Here is a 19,412-nt window from a genome sequence, read left to right on the forward strand (position 1 = left end):
GACTATTCTAGAAGATACACCTGTGGTATCGTTTTGAAAATCTGAGGCAACTTCCTTCTCGAATGACTGTATTTACAAGATTTTCAGAAAACCTGATCACTGAGATTCAAACTTGTCCGAGATTTTTCTAGATATGCCTATGGTATCAATTTGAGACTCCTATGTTGCCTTGTTCTGGAGTTATCGCATTCACAAACTTGGATATCCACATTGCCCGGCTGGCCAGCAGGGTGACAATAATGCCTTTTACGGCTGAAACAAAACTAAACTGAAACAAGAAATCTGGAAACTAAAAGTAAAGAAAACACAAAACTATAGTAACTCCGGTACAGAAAAACTCAACACAATCTAAACTAGATCCATTCAAATCAAATTATTTGTTGACACTCAGAGCAGCCCTCACCTGGCAGCCTGTGGGTCCAGTATCAAAGCTTCAATCACATGGGAGACGAGCAAGCAGCTCTGCTGTTGTCTGGGCAAACAGTTAAAGAAAACTTAAGGACATGAGTTATGAGATGATATTTTAAAAAGAAAAAAAAAAGAGAGAAGGAAGAAGTATAAAAGTATGATGATGTGTGTTTAAGGATACAACTCCACATTGCGAAGGGTCGCATAATCTGCATCAAACGACGACTGGTGTAAGTCAGCATAGCGAGCAGCAAGACTTCTGAACTCATCCATGCACACCTTCATCTGGAGAGAAGAGAAACGCATCGCAGCTTCACAACTATGCTTTTATTCCTCTAGATAAAGCTAGGCAAATACAATAATTATACTGGCTTTTTGTCGTCCAGTGAAAAGATCCAAGTAAAACTGAGCTACTGACGCGGAGGCCCAAAAGGGAAAACTATATTGAACACTGACCTTAAATCAAATTTACCTCCTAATTAAAAGCAAATACCTCTTCAGCATGATGAACAATCTGCTCCAGTTTGCTGGTGCATTAACAGAAAGCCTAAATAGTGACCTTTGACATGCTGTAACCACAAATTCAAAATAAGTAAATAAATAAAAGGGAGTCCACTCCTCTCAGGCCAAAGTTCAGCATGTCACCTGCATTGAGATGCGGCCACAGCGTTGCAGCTCATTTCCTGAAGTGAGGGCGATGGTGGTTGCGATGGCGGGAGGAGGGCTGGTTTTCAGACTGTTGCAGGTACAAATGAGCTGCGACAAAGCTTGCAGGGTGTCGATCCGGAGCTTAATGAACTCGCACTGGAATGTGAGCGGGCTCAGAGGAGTGCTGGCAGCCTGCAGGGAGGGATTAATCAGATAAATAAGGACACAGCAGTTAAATAGTGGCGCGGCTTGAGTTGATCTAACGAGATTCTAGGTGAGTCACGTCATTAGCAGTTAGAGTTGCTTTGAAATCAGCTCTAATGGCACCCCTCTCCACACTGGCTATCAGCAGCTCTCAGCATCCTGTCACTGGTGATAGATAAACAGTATTAATGCTTTTTGACAAGCAGATGCCTGGCAGTTAACTGACTGTGAGGGAGGCGATGCCCTTTTGGTAGGAGCGCAAGGCCTCTGCGATGGCGCTCATGGCTCCGCTGTAGTCCCCGTCTTCCACGTGACTCAGGCACTGCTCAGCCTGGGAGAACTCCTTCAGGCTGCTCAGCCAGAAGTAGAAGTGCTCCGAGGCCACACGAGTCCGCACACACTGGTACAGCTCGCTGGAGAACTCGTGGCATCCCTGCAGGTGAACGATAAGAAAATAATCATCTTGCCGGAGATCCGAGGCACTTCGTGGCTGTTTGCAACACCGTTTTGATCCAAAGATCTCACCATGCGCGAGGCTTGCCGTGCAATGCGATACACCGTCCAGCCGTTAGCAACGTTCTCCAGCTGCTGTTTGATGACAGTCTTCACTTCGGCTGACAGAGACGACTGGCTTGCAACAAAAATCACTGTTGCCAAGGAAACCTGCAGCAGTGACAGTAGGGGGCGATGAGTGTGAAACTCTAGAAATCGGCGATATGTAAAGGCAGTAAAACAAGGAGGTAAATATTAACAGGATGCTCCTGTGAGCTTCCTCTACCTTCTATTAAAACATGAAGGCTAAATAAAACTGCATCATGTATCATTTAGTCTCTATACATCAGCTGATGCGTGAATCCTTGCACATCTCTCACCAGAAGCTCCTGCTGCTTATCGGTGGACGAGTGACTGGCCACCCGGTAGAGATCAACCAGATCCCCCAGCATACCGTCCCCCAGCACAGGCAGGTGGGTGGCGATGGCCGCCAGAGCGTGACACATGAGAACACGAGAGGAGTCGCAGGACAAGTGGAGCTGGCCGAGCAGGAATTCCACTGCAGACTGGCTGAGATGGGGTCGACTTTTCAGCAGCTTAACCAATGAGGTGAGAGCTGTCTACAGTTGAAAACAAGAAAATGCAGAGATGGGTGTTACTACAGCAAAATGTAGGTAAGGGTTGGCTGATGAGTTGAATGTAAGGAGAGGCATGGAGAAACGCTCCCAAAATAATTCTCACCTCATTTGCAAAGTTTGTGCAGCTGGTATTAAAGAAAAATAGTTCTAATAGTTAACGAGTATTTTTCAGGCAAACATGAAGAACTACAGGCAACGTGCGCTCAACCCAGGCAATCACTGGGAGATTTTTGTTGTGGCAGATCCTTCGCAACTAATTTCATCCAGTGAGAACCAGAAACCTCCAGGAACCACCGTCAACCAGCTGCCGTTACACATTTCTGTCAGACAAATCCCTGAACCATGTACGCATGAGAAACTTCAATTGGTCCAGTGAGCAGGGCAGGAGTAACAATGAACCTGTAACTCTTAAAAGTCCAGCCAAACCAAACCAGTTTTCCAAATTTAAATTAAAATACATTGTGGTACTTTTTCAGATGTTTTATAATGTAAACTCTGCCTCCTCAGGGGTCTAATGTCTTACTTTCAGTGTGGCTTGTGCACTGGGGCTGTTGTCCTGACTGCACAGCATCAGAAGGGACTCCACTCCCAAAACTGTGTCCTGCTCCAGCTGTACTATATCTGAGGAGGGGGAGATGCACACAACAACAAATATTACCACACTGATTAAGAATTAAAAGCATCCCCCAAATAGGTTATTGCCCAGTCTAACTAACCTTTCTCTGGACAGGAAATGGCAATGTTGGTGAGCACTATGACCCCGTGAGCTGCTACTGCCAGGTTGCTGTGGTAACAGCATTCCTGTGCCAACTTAACCAGGTCAGTGAGCCGGGGTGGAACCAAAGAGCCACCTGAGAAGAAAGTTTTAGAGAATGCAGATCAGTTCAGAGTGGCATTCTTTGTTTCCTAAATGCAGCGATTTAAGCGTAAACATTACCTCCCACATTACTAAAATACTGTTTGATCGCAATAGTTCCAGAGAGGGTGGAGAGAACGGCCAACATCCCCAGCTTCAAACTGTTGTAGGGGATAGTCAAAGCACACTCGCACAGCACCTGCAAAGGTAAAAGCTGTTAGATTGCAGACAGATTTTAAACATCACAACAACCCTACAGTGCAACTGTTGCCATCTGGGGCTCTACCTGAGTGTTTTCTCTTATCCACAGGTGAGGAGCCTTTTTAGCCAGGAGCTTTAAATCGTTAACTGCAAGTCTCTTCACAGCTTTTCTCGGATCATCTTTTAGGTACTGAAGGAGGAGCTGCAGCTGCAAACAGATTAGGAACCAAATCAGAGGTTCACAACAACAAACCGAAAGAAAGGAGGCATTGCTGTGTGCGAGCAAGTTGGGTCTACCTGCTTGGGGATATCTATGAGGGAAGAGGCGGCCAGCTGGGTGAAAGTATGCAGGGAGACGATGACCATGGGGGTGGAAGGATAAGAGTTCACCAGATGCTGTAAAAGCTCTCTGCTGCTGGATGCCAGGCTGGCGTCATGATGCATGTGCTGCAGCATGGGGATCAACTTCAGTTTCAGTTCCACAGGAGTGTCTAAACCTGAGGTGGAAGAAAAGATCAATGCAAATGTTATGTAAAAGATGCAGATGTTATCTGCTGGGTTATATTTGGGTTCAGCAAAATGTGTATTTGCAGTCTTTTGTGTTTCTTTTTCTCTGTGATTTCAGCATGAAAAAAAAAATAGCTGCACTCAGTTTAGTGAGAAAACTAAAAACAAAAGACATCAGTAATAATGAAGCTTTGAACCACGACAGCTCTCGTTTATCTTCACGTGATCTGAGACATTTTAAATACAGAATAAACATCTTACCTTGAATCATCTCACTAACTTTGTTGCAAATACCAGCTGCAAAGTCTCTGAAAATGAAAAAGAATTAATTAATTAAAAAGCCACACCACAATTAGATCATCTAAAACATCATCCCATACATCAGAGCTCACTTTTAGTCATCGTTTCCTTACTTTGACTGTGCAGAGAAGCTTGCGGCAGCAAAGATGGCTGCCTCGACTTCCACATTGTCGTGAGAGTCCAGGCTTTGGCGAATACTGTGGTGGGCATTCTTCCTCTCTGGGATGATGGAGGCCAAACTACCAAGCATCCTGAACACATAAGACAGCAGGAATTTTCTTTTGAAAAATCTGAGATGATTGAAAAAGACTGTGCACAACAAAGGTGAAGAAGAAAGTGCAGGCAGGGTGGAGTGGATGGAGACTAGTATTGGGGTAATTTGATGAAGATGTTACAATTCTCACAGAGAATGCACAGGATAAGAAAGGAGGGACACCTCAGGTTGAGCATACTGGAGTAAAAGTTAGAGAGGCAAGGCTGAGATGTTTTGGACATGTGCAGAAGAAGGACACTGGATACACTGCAAAGGATGCCAAAGCCAGGCAAGAAGGCCACAAAGGAGGTTTGTAGATTTAGTGAAGGAGGACATGCAGAGGGTTGACAGAAGAGTGTGCTAGGGTCAGATGCGCCACTCGGGTCTATTCATGATTTCACATTATTACCTCAGAGTGATGGCTCTGGCCACAGGGTCATTACTGTGGATGACTGAAAACACCCGTTTCACAAACTCATCCACATTGAGAATCTTCTCCAAATGTTTCTCACTCTGTTGAGTCACTTTGAGTACACAGAGACGTAGAAAGTTGTTACTGGAAAAGAGAAATAAGCTTCTATTAATAAAGATGTTTGTAGCACAGTAAAGCTCATCTTTAACTACTCGCATCTTCTAAATAGATCTCACCAACTTCAACAACATTCTATTAAAAAGTGCCTAAGATGCACACCTTTATTTATTTAGGCACTTTTGAATAAAAATTAAAGTTTGAAAAATCCACTTAAGTAAGAATAGTTTGTTTCTTATTCTTTCTTAAAGTGAAATAAATTCACTCCCCCCCCCCAAATCCTCTTATTTGGAACCTTCTCTCTCTCTTTTCATACAACTTTTTTTATTTCATTTTTTTCATGAAGAATAATTATAGTTTATTTTTAAAACCTTCCTCACACCAACATTTTTCCTCTGTACTTACATCTATTCATACTTTTCATACAACACAATTACACATTAACACACCTGCCCTCAATGATCAGTTTACTGGGTATGCTTAGTTTAAAGTATCTTGTACTTTTAAAGATTGATAAAGATCAAGTTCATTAGAGACATCAAAGACACGCAATTAGACATTAAATATTAGAATAAAATCTATTATCTGTTATTTTTTGGTGTTTCAGAGTTTATTTTATTTTTGCATTAGCTTGAGAGTGATTATGTGAACTGCATGACGGCTTAGGCTTGTGGTTAAATTGTACGCTGAATTACTAGGAGATGTTATTAAAATTTTCTCTACACTCTGAAATGCATTCGGATGCCTATATTAGATCCAGCTATAAAGAAAGTGGGAAACAACTGTCAGTAAAGTAGCCTTTAACAAATAAATACATAAATAAATGATCATCTAACGCAATAGTGATGTGCGATACCACTGATTTCCTTTCCGATCCGATACCAAGAGAGACGTCTGTCTCGCCCTAGCAGCACCTGTCCCTGTCCTCCTCTTCAGTTCGCCTCAACATAAGCTTATCATATTCTGTGATGTGATTTACTCAGAGGTGTTTGACGAGGTCAGTGGTGTTGCCACAACAACGTGTCCACACAGGACTCTGTTTGCGCGCAGCCATTGTTGTGAGTGTGCACGCCAGGGGCTGCCACACATTTATACAGCCGTATTCCGCATATGACTATGAAAGGCGTAAGAGGAAGTAGTTCCTTCCAAATTAGACGATCCGAATTGTATAGTTTCTTTCCATTGCGTTCATTTTAATGGAAATCTACAAATTTACCCCAGAGTACTAAAATATCGATATTATAATATGAGAATCGATTCTAGAACATAAATTGCTGGTATCGGAAGAATCGATATTTCAGTATCGATCCGCACACCACTATAAAGCAATCATACCCGAGCCTGAAGATGTCTGCTAGTTTTAAAAATGCAGAGTTGATGAGGATGGGAAAGGGGTACTTCTGGAAGAGTTTGGGGAACAAAACCACAGCCTCACACTGCTCACCGAGCTTCCCCGACCGCAACCCTGAAAATAAAGGAATTTCTCCAGTCACAACAAAGCAGGAAGTTTCCATATAGTCCCTAACACTTAACACATGACGAAAAACGACACACCGGATCAGAACACAATCAATGAACCATTTGCTAAGTCTTTAGCCAGCGAGCTAACACACCTTTGTCCAGCTCCATGAGAGCGGAGTTAGCGTCGAGCTCCTGTTCGCCATAACAAGCCTCTGACAGGAATGAGCGTGCGGTGGAGAGCGACATTACTGTGCAGTTTTTACTCCTTAAAAGAAGATACACTCATGAGATGTTAGCATTTCACTGTTCAGGCGGCATTCAGGAAAACACTGAGGATACAGAGACAGAACATCCGGTCTGGAGATTGACTTTCATAATAAAACGCCAGTTGTCATGGTCGCAAGCTAACAAGCTGTTTTAGGGACTGTTGTATTTAAAAATATATATTTAAGTTAAATATCTAAGTGAAATATGTATTAGTATATTATTCTAGTATCTCCTTAGCGTCAAATGATAGATTATGGATGAATCGGTAACACCATAATACGCTAAAAAACAACAATTACATTGGAGACATCAAAGTCATGGTGACTTTTAAACCTTTGTTACTTTAGTGCTTCTGTTGAAAAAAACATTTTACGTGTGATTTTCATAACTTTTGTTGCAGTCACAGATATTCAATTTCTAGTTCAACACTGCGCACAACCTGAAATTGTGTGTTGTCACACAACTTCCAATTATACTTGCACCACTAAATGAACCATCTACATGCAGTTTGCCAGTGGTTGTATACACCAAAGTGTATTTACTAAACTAACAACTGTCTAACAGGATAAACATGCTATGCAAAGAGGGACTAGTTATTAGTTTAATCGTTTTAAAAATATTTATTTATGCTGAAGGGGCGTCTCCTTCTCCAGTTATGGTGGGAAAGTTTACAAAGAAAGCGGAAGCAGAAGCGCTCCTGCCCAGGAAGTCGCCGTTTCCACCAATGGTTGCGCGTAACGCAAGTTTAGCGGGGAATTCAGTCCTTCTGCTCGGACCATCTCTTCGCGGGAAATAGTACCACAGCTTCTGCACAGAAAGCGGACCGGCAGAAGCTTGACATCGAGGAAAACGTTACGTTTTTATACAAAAGCCTTTGGATCGAGTTGTGCTGCAGTGCAGGGATGCTTTTCCGCTCAGTGGTGGACAGAGGAGTGGGCAGACGGAGGCAGAATGGTGAGACAGGGATGGGTTATTTGCACGGCCATGGCTGGGGTTTAGCTAGTCTAACATGGAAGATAATGCAGTCTAACATCTCTGCTTTATGTTTCGAGGAGTCATGCTGCCAAGAGGGCTCCTAGAGTATCATTTGCACTTGCTTTTCTTTTGCCTTCAGTGTGGACTTTAACGTTTAATTCTACTTTCTTCGTGAATGTCTTTGTCGGGCTGTTCAGACTCCAACTGGTGGCACACCAACAATATGTCATGCCTTATAACCGTAGTACATATTAGGACAGTTTCTCATATTTGGATTGGCTTTGGTTTATACAACTCAAGAGCAAGTGAGAAGACAAGCGTGCCGATCTATGCTCGTAGGTCACTTTAATAGGTACACCTGGCGAGTTGGACCCTCATTTGTCTTCCAGGCGTAGATTCAACAAGTTGGTTAAAGCGTCCCTCAGATATTTTGATTCATATTGACGCGATGGCATCACACAGTTTCTGCATATTTGTCGACTGTACATCAACGATGCAATGTCCTGTTTTACCACATCCCAATGGCTTGAGATCTGGCGTCTGTGGAGGCCATTTGAGTAAAGTGTGCTCATCGTCATGTTAAAGAAACCAATCTGAGAGGAAGTGAGCTCTGTGACACGGTGTTATCCTGCTGAAAGCAGCCATTACAGCCATTAGAGAAGGGTGTCACGTAGTAAAGGGTAAGGTATAGAACAATCTGAAGTAGGCCAGGCTACTACAGACTACCAGACTAATGGAAAGTGGGAAGATGTTTGAGTATATTGTGAAAATATTAAAGAGTTATTTATAAAATAAGAGCCTCACTGTTACCAGTCTAAATTCATTACCCATACAGGTTATTATAGTAAATGGTCCCAAAAGAAAAAAAACCTCAAAATCTTCTGGTAATTCAAAGAATACATACTATTTTTTTTCCTGTTAAATAAAATAGGAATTTGCCCGTTGATTCATTTATAATGAAACCCAGCAAATCTTCTATTTGTTTATTCATTTATTTTATTTTTAATGGTGTCTATTACTTATTTTGGTATAGTATAGCAGGCCAGGGGTGATTTGTTTGTTACTAAGAAGGCTTTAAAAATGACAATGAGTCAAATCTCTGTACCGTTAGTTTGGACTTTCGTGACGTGATCGGTTCACAAGTACAAATGATCCCGTGTGAATAGCAGCCCTAGGATCCTGTTCTTGGCCTACAAGAGCAGCAGCTGGTGTGGTCTTCTGCTGCAATGACTCCAAGGTTCAATGTGTTGCATCTCAGAGATGCTCTTCTGCATATCATAATTGTAACAAGTGATTATTTGAGTTACAGTTGCCTTCATATCAGCTCAAAGTGATCTGATGATTGTCCTCTTAAATCTGCAATGCTTTTTAGTTAGTTTTACTGCCGTGTCTCATTGATGTCCTTCCTCTGACCATGCATCATTCTCTTCAGCTCTCCCTGCAGATCCCCGGTCCAGGTACCCTCTGAGTTCCCTGCTTGAAAGCTACCGATGCGTCCGACATGATGAACATATCTCCTATGGGAACCTTGGCGACTCTGTGCCACCGTTTGGATTAGCTTTCTCCTCTGGTAATTCATTTGTGCTTATCGTTGTAAGTGCAGAGAGAGCAAGGCCCTGTTGTCATTAATCTGTCTAACTGCAGTGTCTCTTTTCTCCTGTTTGTTTTCAGCCAGGGACCTGCAGAACATCCTCGCAGCAGCTAATGAAGAAGGCATTGTTAGGCTCTACAACACAGAGAGCCGTGGATATCCACTTCTTAAAGGTATTCTTGTGACTTGTGTTCATAATTGTCATGCCACGTATTTTGAAATGTTGGTGGCTAAAAGTGTGTTAACCTTGCAGCATGGCTGGCTCATGAGAATGCTGTCTTTGATATCGCCTGGATGCCAGGGGAGCCTCAGTTAGTAAGTGCAAATTCATTCTGTTTAGTCAGAGAATTGCAGAAAGTCAGATGTTTTTGCGTCACCCTCAAATGCATGACTCATGTAATTGCATCTGCCTTACCTGGGATTACTAATTTTTGTTGTTCTTTATTTTGTTGGAACCCATTAAAAACTCTGAAGCCTTTTCATATTATTCTTTGGTCATCTGTGATCTCTTCAGGTAACTGCTGCGGGTGACCAGATGGCCAGGCTCTGGGATGTGAAGTCTGGAGAGTTGTTAGGCAGCTTCAAGGGCCACCTCTGCAGTCTTAAGTCTGTTGCATTCGCACCAGAGGAGAAAGGTATACCTTTTACTGAGCTAACACTGTGTTGGCTGTGCATTGATGATATATTGTTGTATCATGTGATTAATACATTTTTAATACATCTTTTGTCACGCAGCTGTGTTTTCTACTGGAGCCAGAGATGGAAATATTATGATCTGGGACATGAGGTGCAGCAAAAAAGGTATTGATCGGAACAGTAATAGACAATTTAGCAATAAATTTTAAATCATATCTTTAGCCACTTTGTTACTAGCAGCCTGTTGCAAAAACACTTATTTTTTCCTGTTTCTTTAGTTGAATTTATGAAAAATGCCACGACAATAATCAAACTTATGTCTTTCCCTCAGATGGTTTCTACAGACAGGTGAACCAGATCAGCGGAGCTCACAACAAAGCAGAGACCAACCCTCCCTCTAAAACGAAGAAGAGACGGGGCGGCATGCGCGGCATGGCTCCGAGCGTGGTGAGTTTTCTCGACAATCAGCCGTTTAATGGAATGAAAAGAGCGATGCTGCAAATGGAAATCTAATCTTTAGCTACTCCATCTTATTTGCAGGACTCCCAGCAGAGCGTTACAGTGGTTTTGTTCAGGGATCAGCACACCCTCATCTCTTCGGGAGCTGTTGACGGGTAAGAAAAGAAAGGCTTCTTGTCACCTTTTTCACATTTATAAGAGCCGTTACCAGAAATTCTCGATCATTTTCTGTCTCCTTCAATTCCCTTTATCAGAGTAATCAAGATGTGGGATTTGAGGAAGAACTACACTGCACACCGTCATGATCCTGTACCCCTGCAGACATTTCCGTATCCAGGTTCTTGCACGCGGACGCGGCTGGGTTAGTTCCCTAACATGCCAAGCATCACCTTTACCTGAAATGTGCAAATAACACACAAATAACCCAGCTGTCTTTTTGACGTGCTGCAGGATATTCCGGACTCGCTCTGGACTCCGCGAGAGCCAACGTGATGTGTAACTGCACAGACGACAGCATCTATATGTTCAGTGTCTGCGGAATAAAAACGACACCAGGTAAAGAAGCTCCTCGCTCTGGCTCAACAGTGCGTGCGTGTATGTGCACTAGAGTAGAATAGGTCTTTTTTTCCAGTCACCCATTCATCACTAGATGGCGCTAATGCGCTTTGTTATGGGAGCAAAGCATCCAGCAGCAGAAGCCTCTTGATGCAAATAAAAGCCATAGATGCTTTGTTTTCTACTGTTACGTGTTAAAGTCTGATCTGAAGTTCTGAATAGCAGTGGGTTAGGTGCTGTTTGACAGGTTGCAATACAGGAAACCATTTCAAAATGCATCATGACAGTTTTTTAATGAAAACGAAAGAGGAAAGTGTTACTAAATGTACAGAAACTAGAGGAAAGTTCAGCATTTCTCTTTTTATTGTTATATACACAGTACTGTACATTTTATCCTTTTATTTGATTGTCCTTAGACTTGTTTGTTCTCTGATCTTTGTGAATATTTTGTCATTTTTAAGAATTATGTTTCATCCACAGTGGCAGTTTTCAGCGGTCACCAGAACTCCTCGTTTTATGTAAAGTCCAGCGTTAGCCCAGATGACCAGTTCTTGGCCAGCGGCTCGAGTGATAACCACACGTACATTTGGAAGGTGCGTTCTCGGTTATATTTTACCTGACGTAATAAAAATTGCTTTATTTTCACTCTGGGGGTTTTCTGGTGTTGAGGAACTGCGAATTTAAGGTTTTTGAACATTTTTTTTGTTACATTTCAGATCTCCAATCCTGAACTTCCTCCCATGACGCTTCAAGGTCATAGTGAGGAAGTGACGTCTGTTGCATGGTGTCCGACAGATTTCACTAAGGTAAGACTTGAGTGGTTATACAAGTATGAACACTGCTGTGAATTGGAGGAGTTTTAATGAGCCGAGAAGCACCTGAACCAGCTGCACTTTGCTGGAAGATGCGGGGCGCTCTGACTTTATTCGATTTAATGAGCTTCTGTATAAAGCCCTCTGCTCTGTTGGCAGATTGCTTCCTGTTCCGATGACCACACCGTGCGCATCTGGCGACTTCACCGAGAAAATGATGAAGTGCAGTCCTCATTAGGAGAGGCTAACCTAGTAGGCCATGCACGTCCTAAGATTCTCCCAAGTAAGTGCTTCACCTACAATGTATTCTTGTGAAGAACTACCATATAGTCATAAAAGCGTAGAGGTTTCACTTACAGTATGTGCATGTGAATTTGTGCTTCATCATAAATCACTGCTGTCCTGCAGTTAAATACAAAACATGATCACATCTGGACTCACACTACTTTATTCTGCTGTTAAGGGCCTTCCATTCCAGCTGAGACAACCCCTGCCAAGCCCCAGAGGAGAGTGAGCCTTGGTGGCATAGCCTCACCTCAGCCTGCAGCCTGTGCTCCCAGTGGAGCCGCCCTGCCCCTTTCTTCCAGCACCACTACACCCAACCGCTCACAGGACTCTAAAACTGCAGCTGTTCGCCACAGAACTCCGCCCACTATCAAACAGTGGTTGTCCCCAAGCAGCAGAACTTCCGAACAGGCTGGCTCTCCGGCCCATTGGGTGCTGAGCCAGTCTCCCCAGACCTCTGCAAGCAGCACGCCCCCCACAGAACGACGGGCCAAACGCAGGCTGGAAACCGGTGACTGCTCGTCTTCGAACTGTGAGGGCACTGAGCAGTGCGACTGCGTTACTGAACTCTCTCCTGCAGCCAAGAGGAGCCAGACCCTCTCTGGTGTTTGCTGCCCAGCTCAGGAGAGCCCAGCACAAACAGACTGCCAATCAGAGGACAACAATGCGGCTTCATCCAGACAGACCGACAAGGAGAACTGCTCTCCCAGAGGAGTGAACTGGCTGTCAGTGATGAGCCAGAAGCTGAGGAAAGGTCAAAGAAGCCCTAGAAGTCCCAAAGACCCCAGAAGTCCCAGTGCTGCTAAGAAACAAGAAAGCAAGACACCAGCATCACCAGTAAGTATAAAACTCACAGGTTTGGGAGTGGATTAACATTCTCATCTGAAATTATCCTCAAGTTTGGTGCTGTGATGCAAGGGTGGTGTTATATGTAGTTCAGTTATACTGAAACACAATTGGCAGCCGATGAGGTGGAGATTTTAAACCGAAAGAGCTCCCCCGTAGCAATTCATACTAAATCAACTATTACTATTACTCAACCTAAAAGTAGTTAAGTAATAGAAAAACAATTGAACACCTGTTTTTTTTTTTTGTTTTTGTTTTTTTCTTAATATATGTTTATTCCATAGAAAAACTGCAACCCAATGGTCATTTTTCTTAGTCTTAAAGACAGGGATGAAATATTTAGTTATCAAAGTGGGCTATATGTAGCACACGATGTAAAATGAGTTTGACAGTCCTTACATACTGTAGGCATTGGCACTGATATGTCTGGGTGATTATATTTTTATTAAATGTGGCATCCATGCATGTTGTTTTAGCTTTTAAGATGATCCTTTGTTTTTTTTTCATTTCTGTTTTCCAGAATGTGTGCACCCCTCCAGCCATGAAGAAAATCTCCATGTATTTCACAAAAAGGCCTTTGGACTGACCTGGTTGTACCAAACTTGGTGCTTTTCTTTAAGAGGGTTTTATTCAAGGTGGTTTTTAAGTGGCACCCAAAAACTATAAGCCTCTTAAGATCACTGATTACTGAGATCAGAAGAGATCAGTCACTGAACATTTGATGGTTTGGATTTGACATCCAGGGACTGCTTTCAATTTTATTTAAATATGTTCTTTCTTTTTTTTTTTTTTTTACGCCTCCTACAGAAATTTCTGGTGCTGTGCAGAATTTCTGGCTGGCGACTAAAGTTGCGAACATGAGTACTTCTAAAGATGCTTCAGCATTAAATCGAAGACTCCACATTTAAAAGGCTGATTAGATTTTAAAAAGTTGATCCTCAAGTGCAGAGAAAAGCATTTGTTCACAGAACAATTTAAAAAAAATCTAGTTATTTGGTTCATTTTGTTAAACCTTTTTATGAACCGCACTGTAAGCTGCTCACAGATCAGCTCTATAACATTTGTAAGCCAGCCATCGAAGTCACGTGTTTTCCGTGTACGAGTTTGCTCCTTCATATCGGAGTTGCACACGTGGTTTGCAATAGATTTTTTTCCTTACTGAGCAAATTTTTGACTTGTCTATATGTACAGAAGAACCAATGAATGATGCTTGATTTATTTGTATTTAATTGATAAATCTAGCTGTAGTCAAATTTTATTAAACAGTTTTCTGCCTGTGTGTGTATTTGTGTGTATGTGAGGGACAGAGAGGGTCTGATGGGGAAGTGGTGAGAGTTTTAGTCGAGGTAATTAAAAGAGAAAATCTAAAGACTGAAAAACATTCAAACCTAAAAAATTAAATCTCTATCATCTCACACTTTTCTTTAGCTCCCTGCAGATTCGTGTGATTAGTGTTTTACAGCTATTTTGTTCCATTTGGACAGTTTTAATTTTTTTACTTATTTTTTTTCATTTTGTATTCCAACTATAGAAATGGTTGGAAGACAATGCCAGAAAAATTGACGATCACTGCCTCTGCCCCAGAGAGGCAGAAGGGTTGTTTTTAACATGTATGTGTGATGGTAACTTATTACAGCAGCTGTGGTAAAGACTTTCAATGAAGTGACTTCCTCTGATTATAAATGCAGCTGAACTGAAGAGCACACAAACCCAACATAAAAGCATGATAGGTGAGAAAATGGACAGTAAGTTATTAAAGAAAAAAGATGGTATACTGGTATTTGATGGTAGTTACTTAAATATTTGACTTCTGTATGACTTTCAGTCTCAGATCACTGTGGAGGAATTTTTGCACGCTCTTCTTAACTGTGTCACTTCAGTTCATTGAGGTTTGTGGGCAAAGTTTATGCACAGCATTTCAGTCGGATTGAGGTCTAGACTTTGACTGCCGCTGTGCTCCTGTTACATATCACAATTTTGGCAAAACGTTAGCAGTGAGACAGATGGCTTCACACTTGACTCTATAATACTTTGATTTACAAAGGAGTTTGTGGTTGACCCAATGACTTCAAGGTGCCCAGGTCCTGTGGTTGCAAAACAAGCCCAAATCACCCCCCACTCCGCCATGGCCATTGATAGTTGGTAGGAGATGTTTGTCCTGATATGGCGTGTTTGCTTTTCTCAAAATATGATGCTGTGCATTATGGACAAACCTCTGCACTTTGGTCTTGTCCATCCAGAAGACATTTTCCAAAAGGCTTGAAGTTTGTTCAGATGTAATTTTGCAACCCTAAGCTCTGCTACAATGTTTTCTCCTGGTATGGTAGCACTAATTGTACTGCCATGAACTTTAACATTTAGCATGCTGACTGAGACCTGAGATGTAGCTCTAGGTGAATGTGTAGTTTTCTTGAGCATTGTAGAGTCTGACCTTGGGGTGACTTTGCTGGGACGTCCACTCCTGGGAAGATGTTGGTAATTCTAAATGCTTCGCTTTATGAAGTGCATTTGATTGGTAGCACTACTTACCCTCTAAATTCCCGTGGAAACAGTGAGGGACTGCATAGACTCCTGTCTAATGAAAAACTTGTTAACACTTACTGTTCCGTTTCCATTATAATAGCAAATAATTAATAGGGAAAGAAAATGGTAAAAATCTACTACAAGATTCATCTAAATAGATAAAGATAAATGACAATAATTAACATTAAGGATGGTAATTATTAACATACAATCCATATTTAGAATTAGGCCAAAGGTTTCAGGACTTAGCTCTATGGCACTCTCTTTCATAATTTAGGATTTTACAATACATAATTCTAGATTTCTTTTGTGTTACTTTTGATGTAAGTGTAGTGATAAAAAGAAAGCTTTCTTCTTGTCTCTATTACAGACAAAGTAAATGTACTAAAATAGAAACCCAATTTCCTGTGGAAAGGCCCTTATTTTAGGCTTTATACCTGTATTTTATAAACACACACAGCATGTAATGCGGAAGGCATTGAGTTAGAGAGTGATACAGGCAGGGCCAAAGCGTGTGTGAATTCCTGAATAACATACAGTTATTATCAGTTTTCCAGGGTGGAATGACTGAACAGCATACATCTATAATGACCAGGGTGCACATGGTTGAATTTATTTTGGATTTTCTCTCGGGGGTCAGGAGCGTACATACAGGCTCAAATATACACTTAAATATTTTAATAAGTTTTCGGTGGGAGAAACGTTTCGTCACTCATCCAAGTGACTTCTTCAGTCTCTTTGTTATCGGAGTTTTTCCAAATGCAATATCCCAGGATCTCTTTTTTTAAATCCTAAAACAATCTGTGGCTAAAAACTGAAAGTATAAGTGGGGTACTTCTTTAAAAAGCGCAAAGAAACACACGGCGACAAATGGAACTCTTATATTTTCTTATTATTATTTTAAATGTATTGCTACGAGACGTGTGTCAGGTTTTTTTGTTTAACGCTACTGCCTGTACCGCATCACCTATTTGTTTTCACATGTCACATGTTCAAGTCCCGCTTTCTGCGCTACTCGATTGGTTTAAAAAGTTCTAGTTTTTTGAAATTTTCGCCTCTGATTGGCTGTTAGCAACGTCAATCAGTGACGTGCCCCCGTCAGCGCTCCGCAGTCAAGCTCACAGACACACAGTGACGGAGCGGCTTCGCTGGGAGTGTTTACGGCTGCCTGCCTCAGCTCGACATCCAGTAATTTGCTGTTTTTGACAATACTCGGTCTTTATCGAGGTCGTGCTAGCGAAACAGTCTCACACTATTCATTCGGAAGGGTGGCGAAAGGTGAAGTTTCTCTTAGGTGGATGAGGCTAACTTTCAAGCACTAAATGAGTCGACGAGCGAAATTTAACTTCATCGATCGCGGATAATTTTTTTTCTCTCAAAAACACACTCAGCAGAATTCTGTCTAGGATTAAACCAGTGCTCGAAGACGCGGACTGTGTGTTTTACCGAAGAGCTGCAAAAAATTAACGGGGCAACTTTCTTTGGTAACTTTTCCCCCCCTCAGCAGCAGTGCAAATTGTTGTAACCGTCAGCTAATTTTAGCAGGCTAGCTAACTGTCAGCTTAGGTCTACTGTAGACAGCTTCAATCCGGCAATGCCTCTCTTATGTTTTGCAACAGGTAGACGTTTTTCGATCACAATGCAGCAGTAAAAATAATGTCAGAAATTTAGGAGCTAATTCTCGTCGTGTTGGTCGCTCCGTGCTGTGTAGTGTGGGCGGTGTCGTGTGACTAAATTCGTATTTTTTCGTATTTTGAAGACTATCCCCCTCCTCCGTATTTCATAGAGCACGATAATGATGCAGTCTTTGGGCACAGCTTAACCTCCGTACCGACCGACCATGTTGGATCATACAAAAATAACACAAACCTTCTGATGTGAAAAGGGGAAGGAAGCTTTTCGTATGACCTAGGAGATACAGTGCAAAAAGTGTCAAGGTAGTTTTTTTTAATTTTTTTTATTTTATGCATCAAAATGTCGGCCATCTCCGCATCAGAGAAAGTGGATGGGTTTACGAGGAAGTCCATGAGGAAGGCACAGAAGCAGAGAAAATCCCAGGGCTCCTCTCAGTATCGCACTCACACCGCTCCGGTCGAGCTCTCCCCGCTGCCGCAGCTCAAAGGTAAGAGGATGAAGGGGTCCGCCGCTTAAAATAGTCTGCCTGTCATGACCGCTGTGTGTGTGTACACTGCCGGATCCACTGCAGGTACACTGTGCATGCAGCCAGAAATGCATTACACATTTTAAAGCTGGCCTGTATTCAGAAACCTGCCAAAAAATAATGCACACCTATTAACACTTTCAAGCAGCTTGTAAGAGTTGACCAAAGGGTGTTTGAAAAGGCTCTGTGCCAAAGTATGTTACATTGGTTTTGTATTCTTGGCCAGTTCTATCAGTAGTTGTATTAACATCTCTTGACCCATTGTTTTGTTTTTTGTTTTGTCCTTGCTGGATGTTGTGTAATGACAAATGCACATCCCCAGAGCCATGTTGTTCTAGTGGCTAAGAAGGATTTATGTATTTGCGTCAAGGTGTTTTGAAGGATCAGTGTCTCTACACCTGATGCACTGATTGGAAAATTCAATTTGGCTTTGATATAAGTTTTTGATTTGTCACGATTTTAGTGTTTATTCCTTGTCTTGTACACACACAAAAAAATAGTTTCCTTTTTTTAAAGTCCAGCCAGTACAGCTCTTCATCACTCTACCGTTTTATTTTAGTTTTTGGCAAGCACGGTCTGTGTAGGGTCTCAGTAAACCAGGCCACGGTAGTCTTGAGGGTTTGAAAAAGAAGGCATCTCGACTTCTTTAGGTTTCTGAAGAGGTTTCGGCTTCCATCCAAGAGGCTTCTTCAGTTCTAAAACAACGAGTCCTGGGTAATTAAACCCTAGTGGGGACTATCCCCTTTGGAGCTGATTCTGAGCATCACGTTGACTGACATGATCAATAGTGGGTCAATAACCCTTTTGTCCTCACAAACCTAAAGAAGTCCAGTTACCTTCATGCATTGCATTTTCAAGCTTGTAGGCAGCTGGTTCACAATAATAATAATAATAATAATAATTGATTGTATTTATATAGCGCTTTGCAATTCCACTATTCATTCACTCTCACATTCACACACTGGTGGAGACAAGCTACAGTCGTAGCTCTGGCCAACACCAGTAGGCGGTGGGGTAAAGTGTCTTGCCCAGGGACACAACGACCAGGACAGAGAGCCCAGGGATCGAACTGGCGACCTTCCGGTTACAGATGTGCTTCCCAACCCATTCTGGCCCATTCTGAGCCACGGTCGCCCGTGGCTCAGAATGGGCCTTTGATGGGTAAGAGTTTGTCTTGCCCGACTTAACAGAATTTTATGTTTGTTTGTTTTTTCCTGTTATCTCTGCCCATTTGATAAACAAATATAATAATTTAAAATATCTGTTTATAAGTTTTCAAATTCTTAAAAATATGAAAAAGAATAATACCAGAAGCTTACAAACAGACTAAATTAACTTTATTATTTTGTGTTGCAGGGGTTCATATTACAGTAGGACATTTTATATTGTAATTTATAAAAGCAATAAAGATTCAGTTTTTCAATCAAGCTGATGACTGGTAGCCAGATTTTTCTGAAGGAGACCTGCTTTGTTTGACACGGGTGTAGCACATTTTCTAATTCCTTCAGCCACCAAACTGGTAAGTTGAATGTGTCTCAGACTTTTAAGATTGTAGCACAATTTTTCTTGCTAACATTGTCTATAAAGCCTGAGCTTCACAACGACACTTCACGCTATTCAAATCAACCACCCCAAACAGTGCTGTAAGAGGGGCAAAAGGAAGCACCCTGGTAAACGCCTTGATAAGTAGCTCAAATACATGAACCCCCCAAAATCTGTAATCTGTTACACTGCAGAAACTGATGAGATGGATTTCATTGCTCAATTGGACATTTCACACACAGCGGTGAAGTGCTTTTGAATAA

At 41.9% G+C, this 19,412-nt stretch overlaps 3 protein-coding genes across 3 annotated transcripts in view; 2 read left to right on the plus strand and 1 right to left on the minus strand.

The window, feature by feature from the left end:
• Positions 1-6,871, minus strand: part of ints7 (integrator complex subunit 7) — a 10,329-nt gene extending 3,458 nt beyond the window's left edge. Inside the window, exons 1-16 of the mRNA XM_005731079.1 lie at positions 6,650-6,871; positions 6,372-6,501; positions 4,917-5,063; positions 4,368-4,505; positions 4,216-4,262; positions 3,745-3,944; positions 3,533-3,655; positions 3,328-3,445; positions 3,107-3,241; positions 2,914-3,011; positions 2,133-2,372; positions 1,786-1,923; positions 1,487-1,693; positions 1,054-1,248; positions 590-693; positions 404-472 (exon numbers count right to left, since the gene is read on the minus strand). Coding sequence (XP_005731136.1) covers positions 404-472; positions 590-693; positions 1,054-1,248; positions 1,487-1,693; positions 1,786-1,923; positions 2,133-2,372; positions 2,914-3,011; positions 3,107-3,241; positions 3,328-3,445; positions 3,533-3,655; positions 3,745-3,944; positions 4,216-4,262; positions 4,368-4,505; positions 4,917-5,063; positions 6,372-6,501; positions 6,650-6,743 — 2,183 coding nt within the window. The 5' untranslated portion in view covers positions 6,744-6,871. The remainder of the gene's footprint in view (positions 1-403; positions 473-589; positions 694-1,053; positions 1,249-1,486; positions 1,694-1,785; positions 1,924-2,132; positions 2,373-2,913; positions 3,012-3,106; positions 3,242-3,327; positions 3,446-3,532; positions 3,656-3,744; positions 3,945-4,215; positions 4,263-4,367; positions 4,506-4,916; positions 5,064-6,371; positions 6,502-6,649) is intronic.
• A 601-nt stretch (positions 6,872-7,472) lies between these two features.
• On the plus strand, positions 7,473-14,192 carry dtl (denticleless E3 ubiquitin protein ligase homolog (Drosophila)). Its single transcript, XM_005731084.1, has 15 exons — positions 7,473-7,718; positions 9,172-9,309; positions 9,411-9,503; positions 9,584-9,645; positions 9,845-9,965; positions 10,066-10,131; positions 10,298-10,413; positions 10,507-10,580; positions 10,680-10,786; positions 10,876-10,980; positions 11,461-11,573; positions 11,697-11,786; positions 11,952-12,075; positions 12,256-12,914; positions 13,444-14,192. Exons 1-15 carry the CDS (start codon positions 7,667-7,669, stop codon positions 13,507-13,509), a joined length of 1,986 nt encoding a protein of 661 aa, XP_005731141.1. The 5' UTR covers positions 7,473-7,666; the 3' UTR covers positions 13,510-14,192.
• Positions 14,193-16,523: 2,331 nt separating this feature from the next.
• Positions 16,524-19,412, plus strand: part of ppp2r5a (protein phosphatase 2, regulatory subunit B', alpha isoform) — a 58,269-nt gene continuing 55,380 nt past the window's right edge. Inside the window, exon 1 of the mRNA XM_005731085.2 lies at positions 16,524-17,568. Coding sequence (XP_005731142.1) covers positions 17,421-17,568 — 148 coding nt within the window. The 5' untranslated portion in view covers positions 16,524-17,420. The remainder of the gene's footprint in view (positions 17,569-19,412) is intronic.

The sequence above is a fragment of the Pundamilia nyererei genome, unplaced genomic scaffold (genome assembly GCF_000239375.1).
Source record: "Pundamilia nyererei isolate P.nyererei 1_Seehausen unplaced genomic scaffold, PunNye1.0 scaffold00041, whole genome shotgun sequence".
Classification (NCBI taxonomy): domain Eukaryota; kingdom Metazoa; phylum Chordata; class Actinopteri; order Cichliformes; family Cichlidae; genus Pundamilia; species Pundamilia nyererei.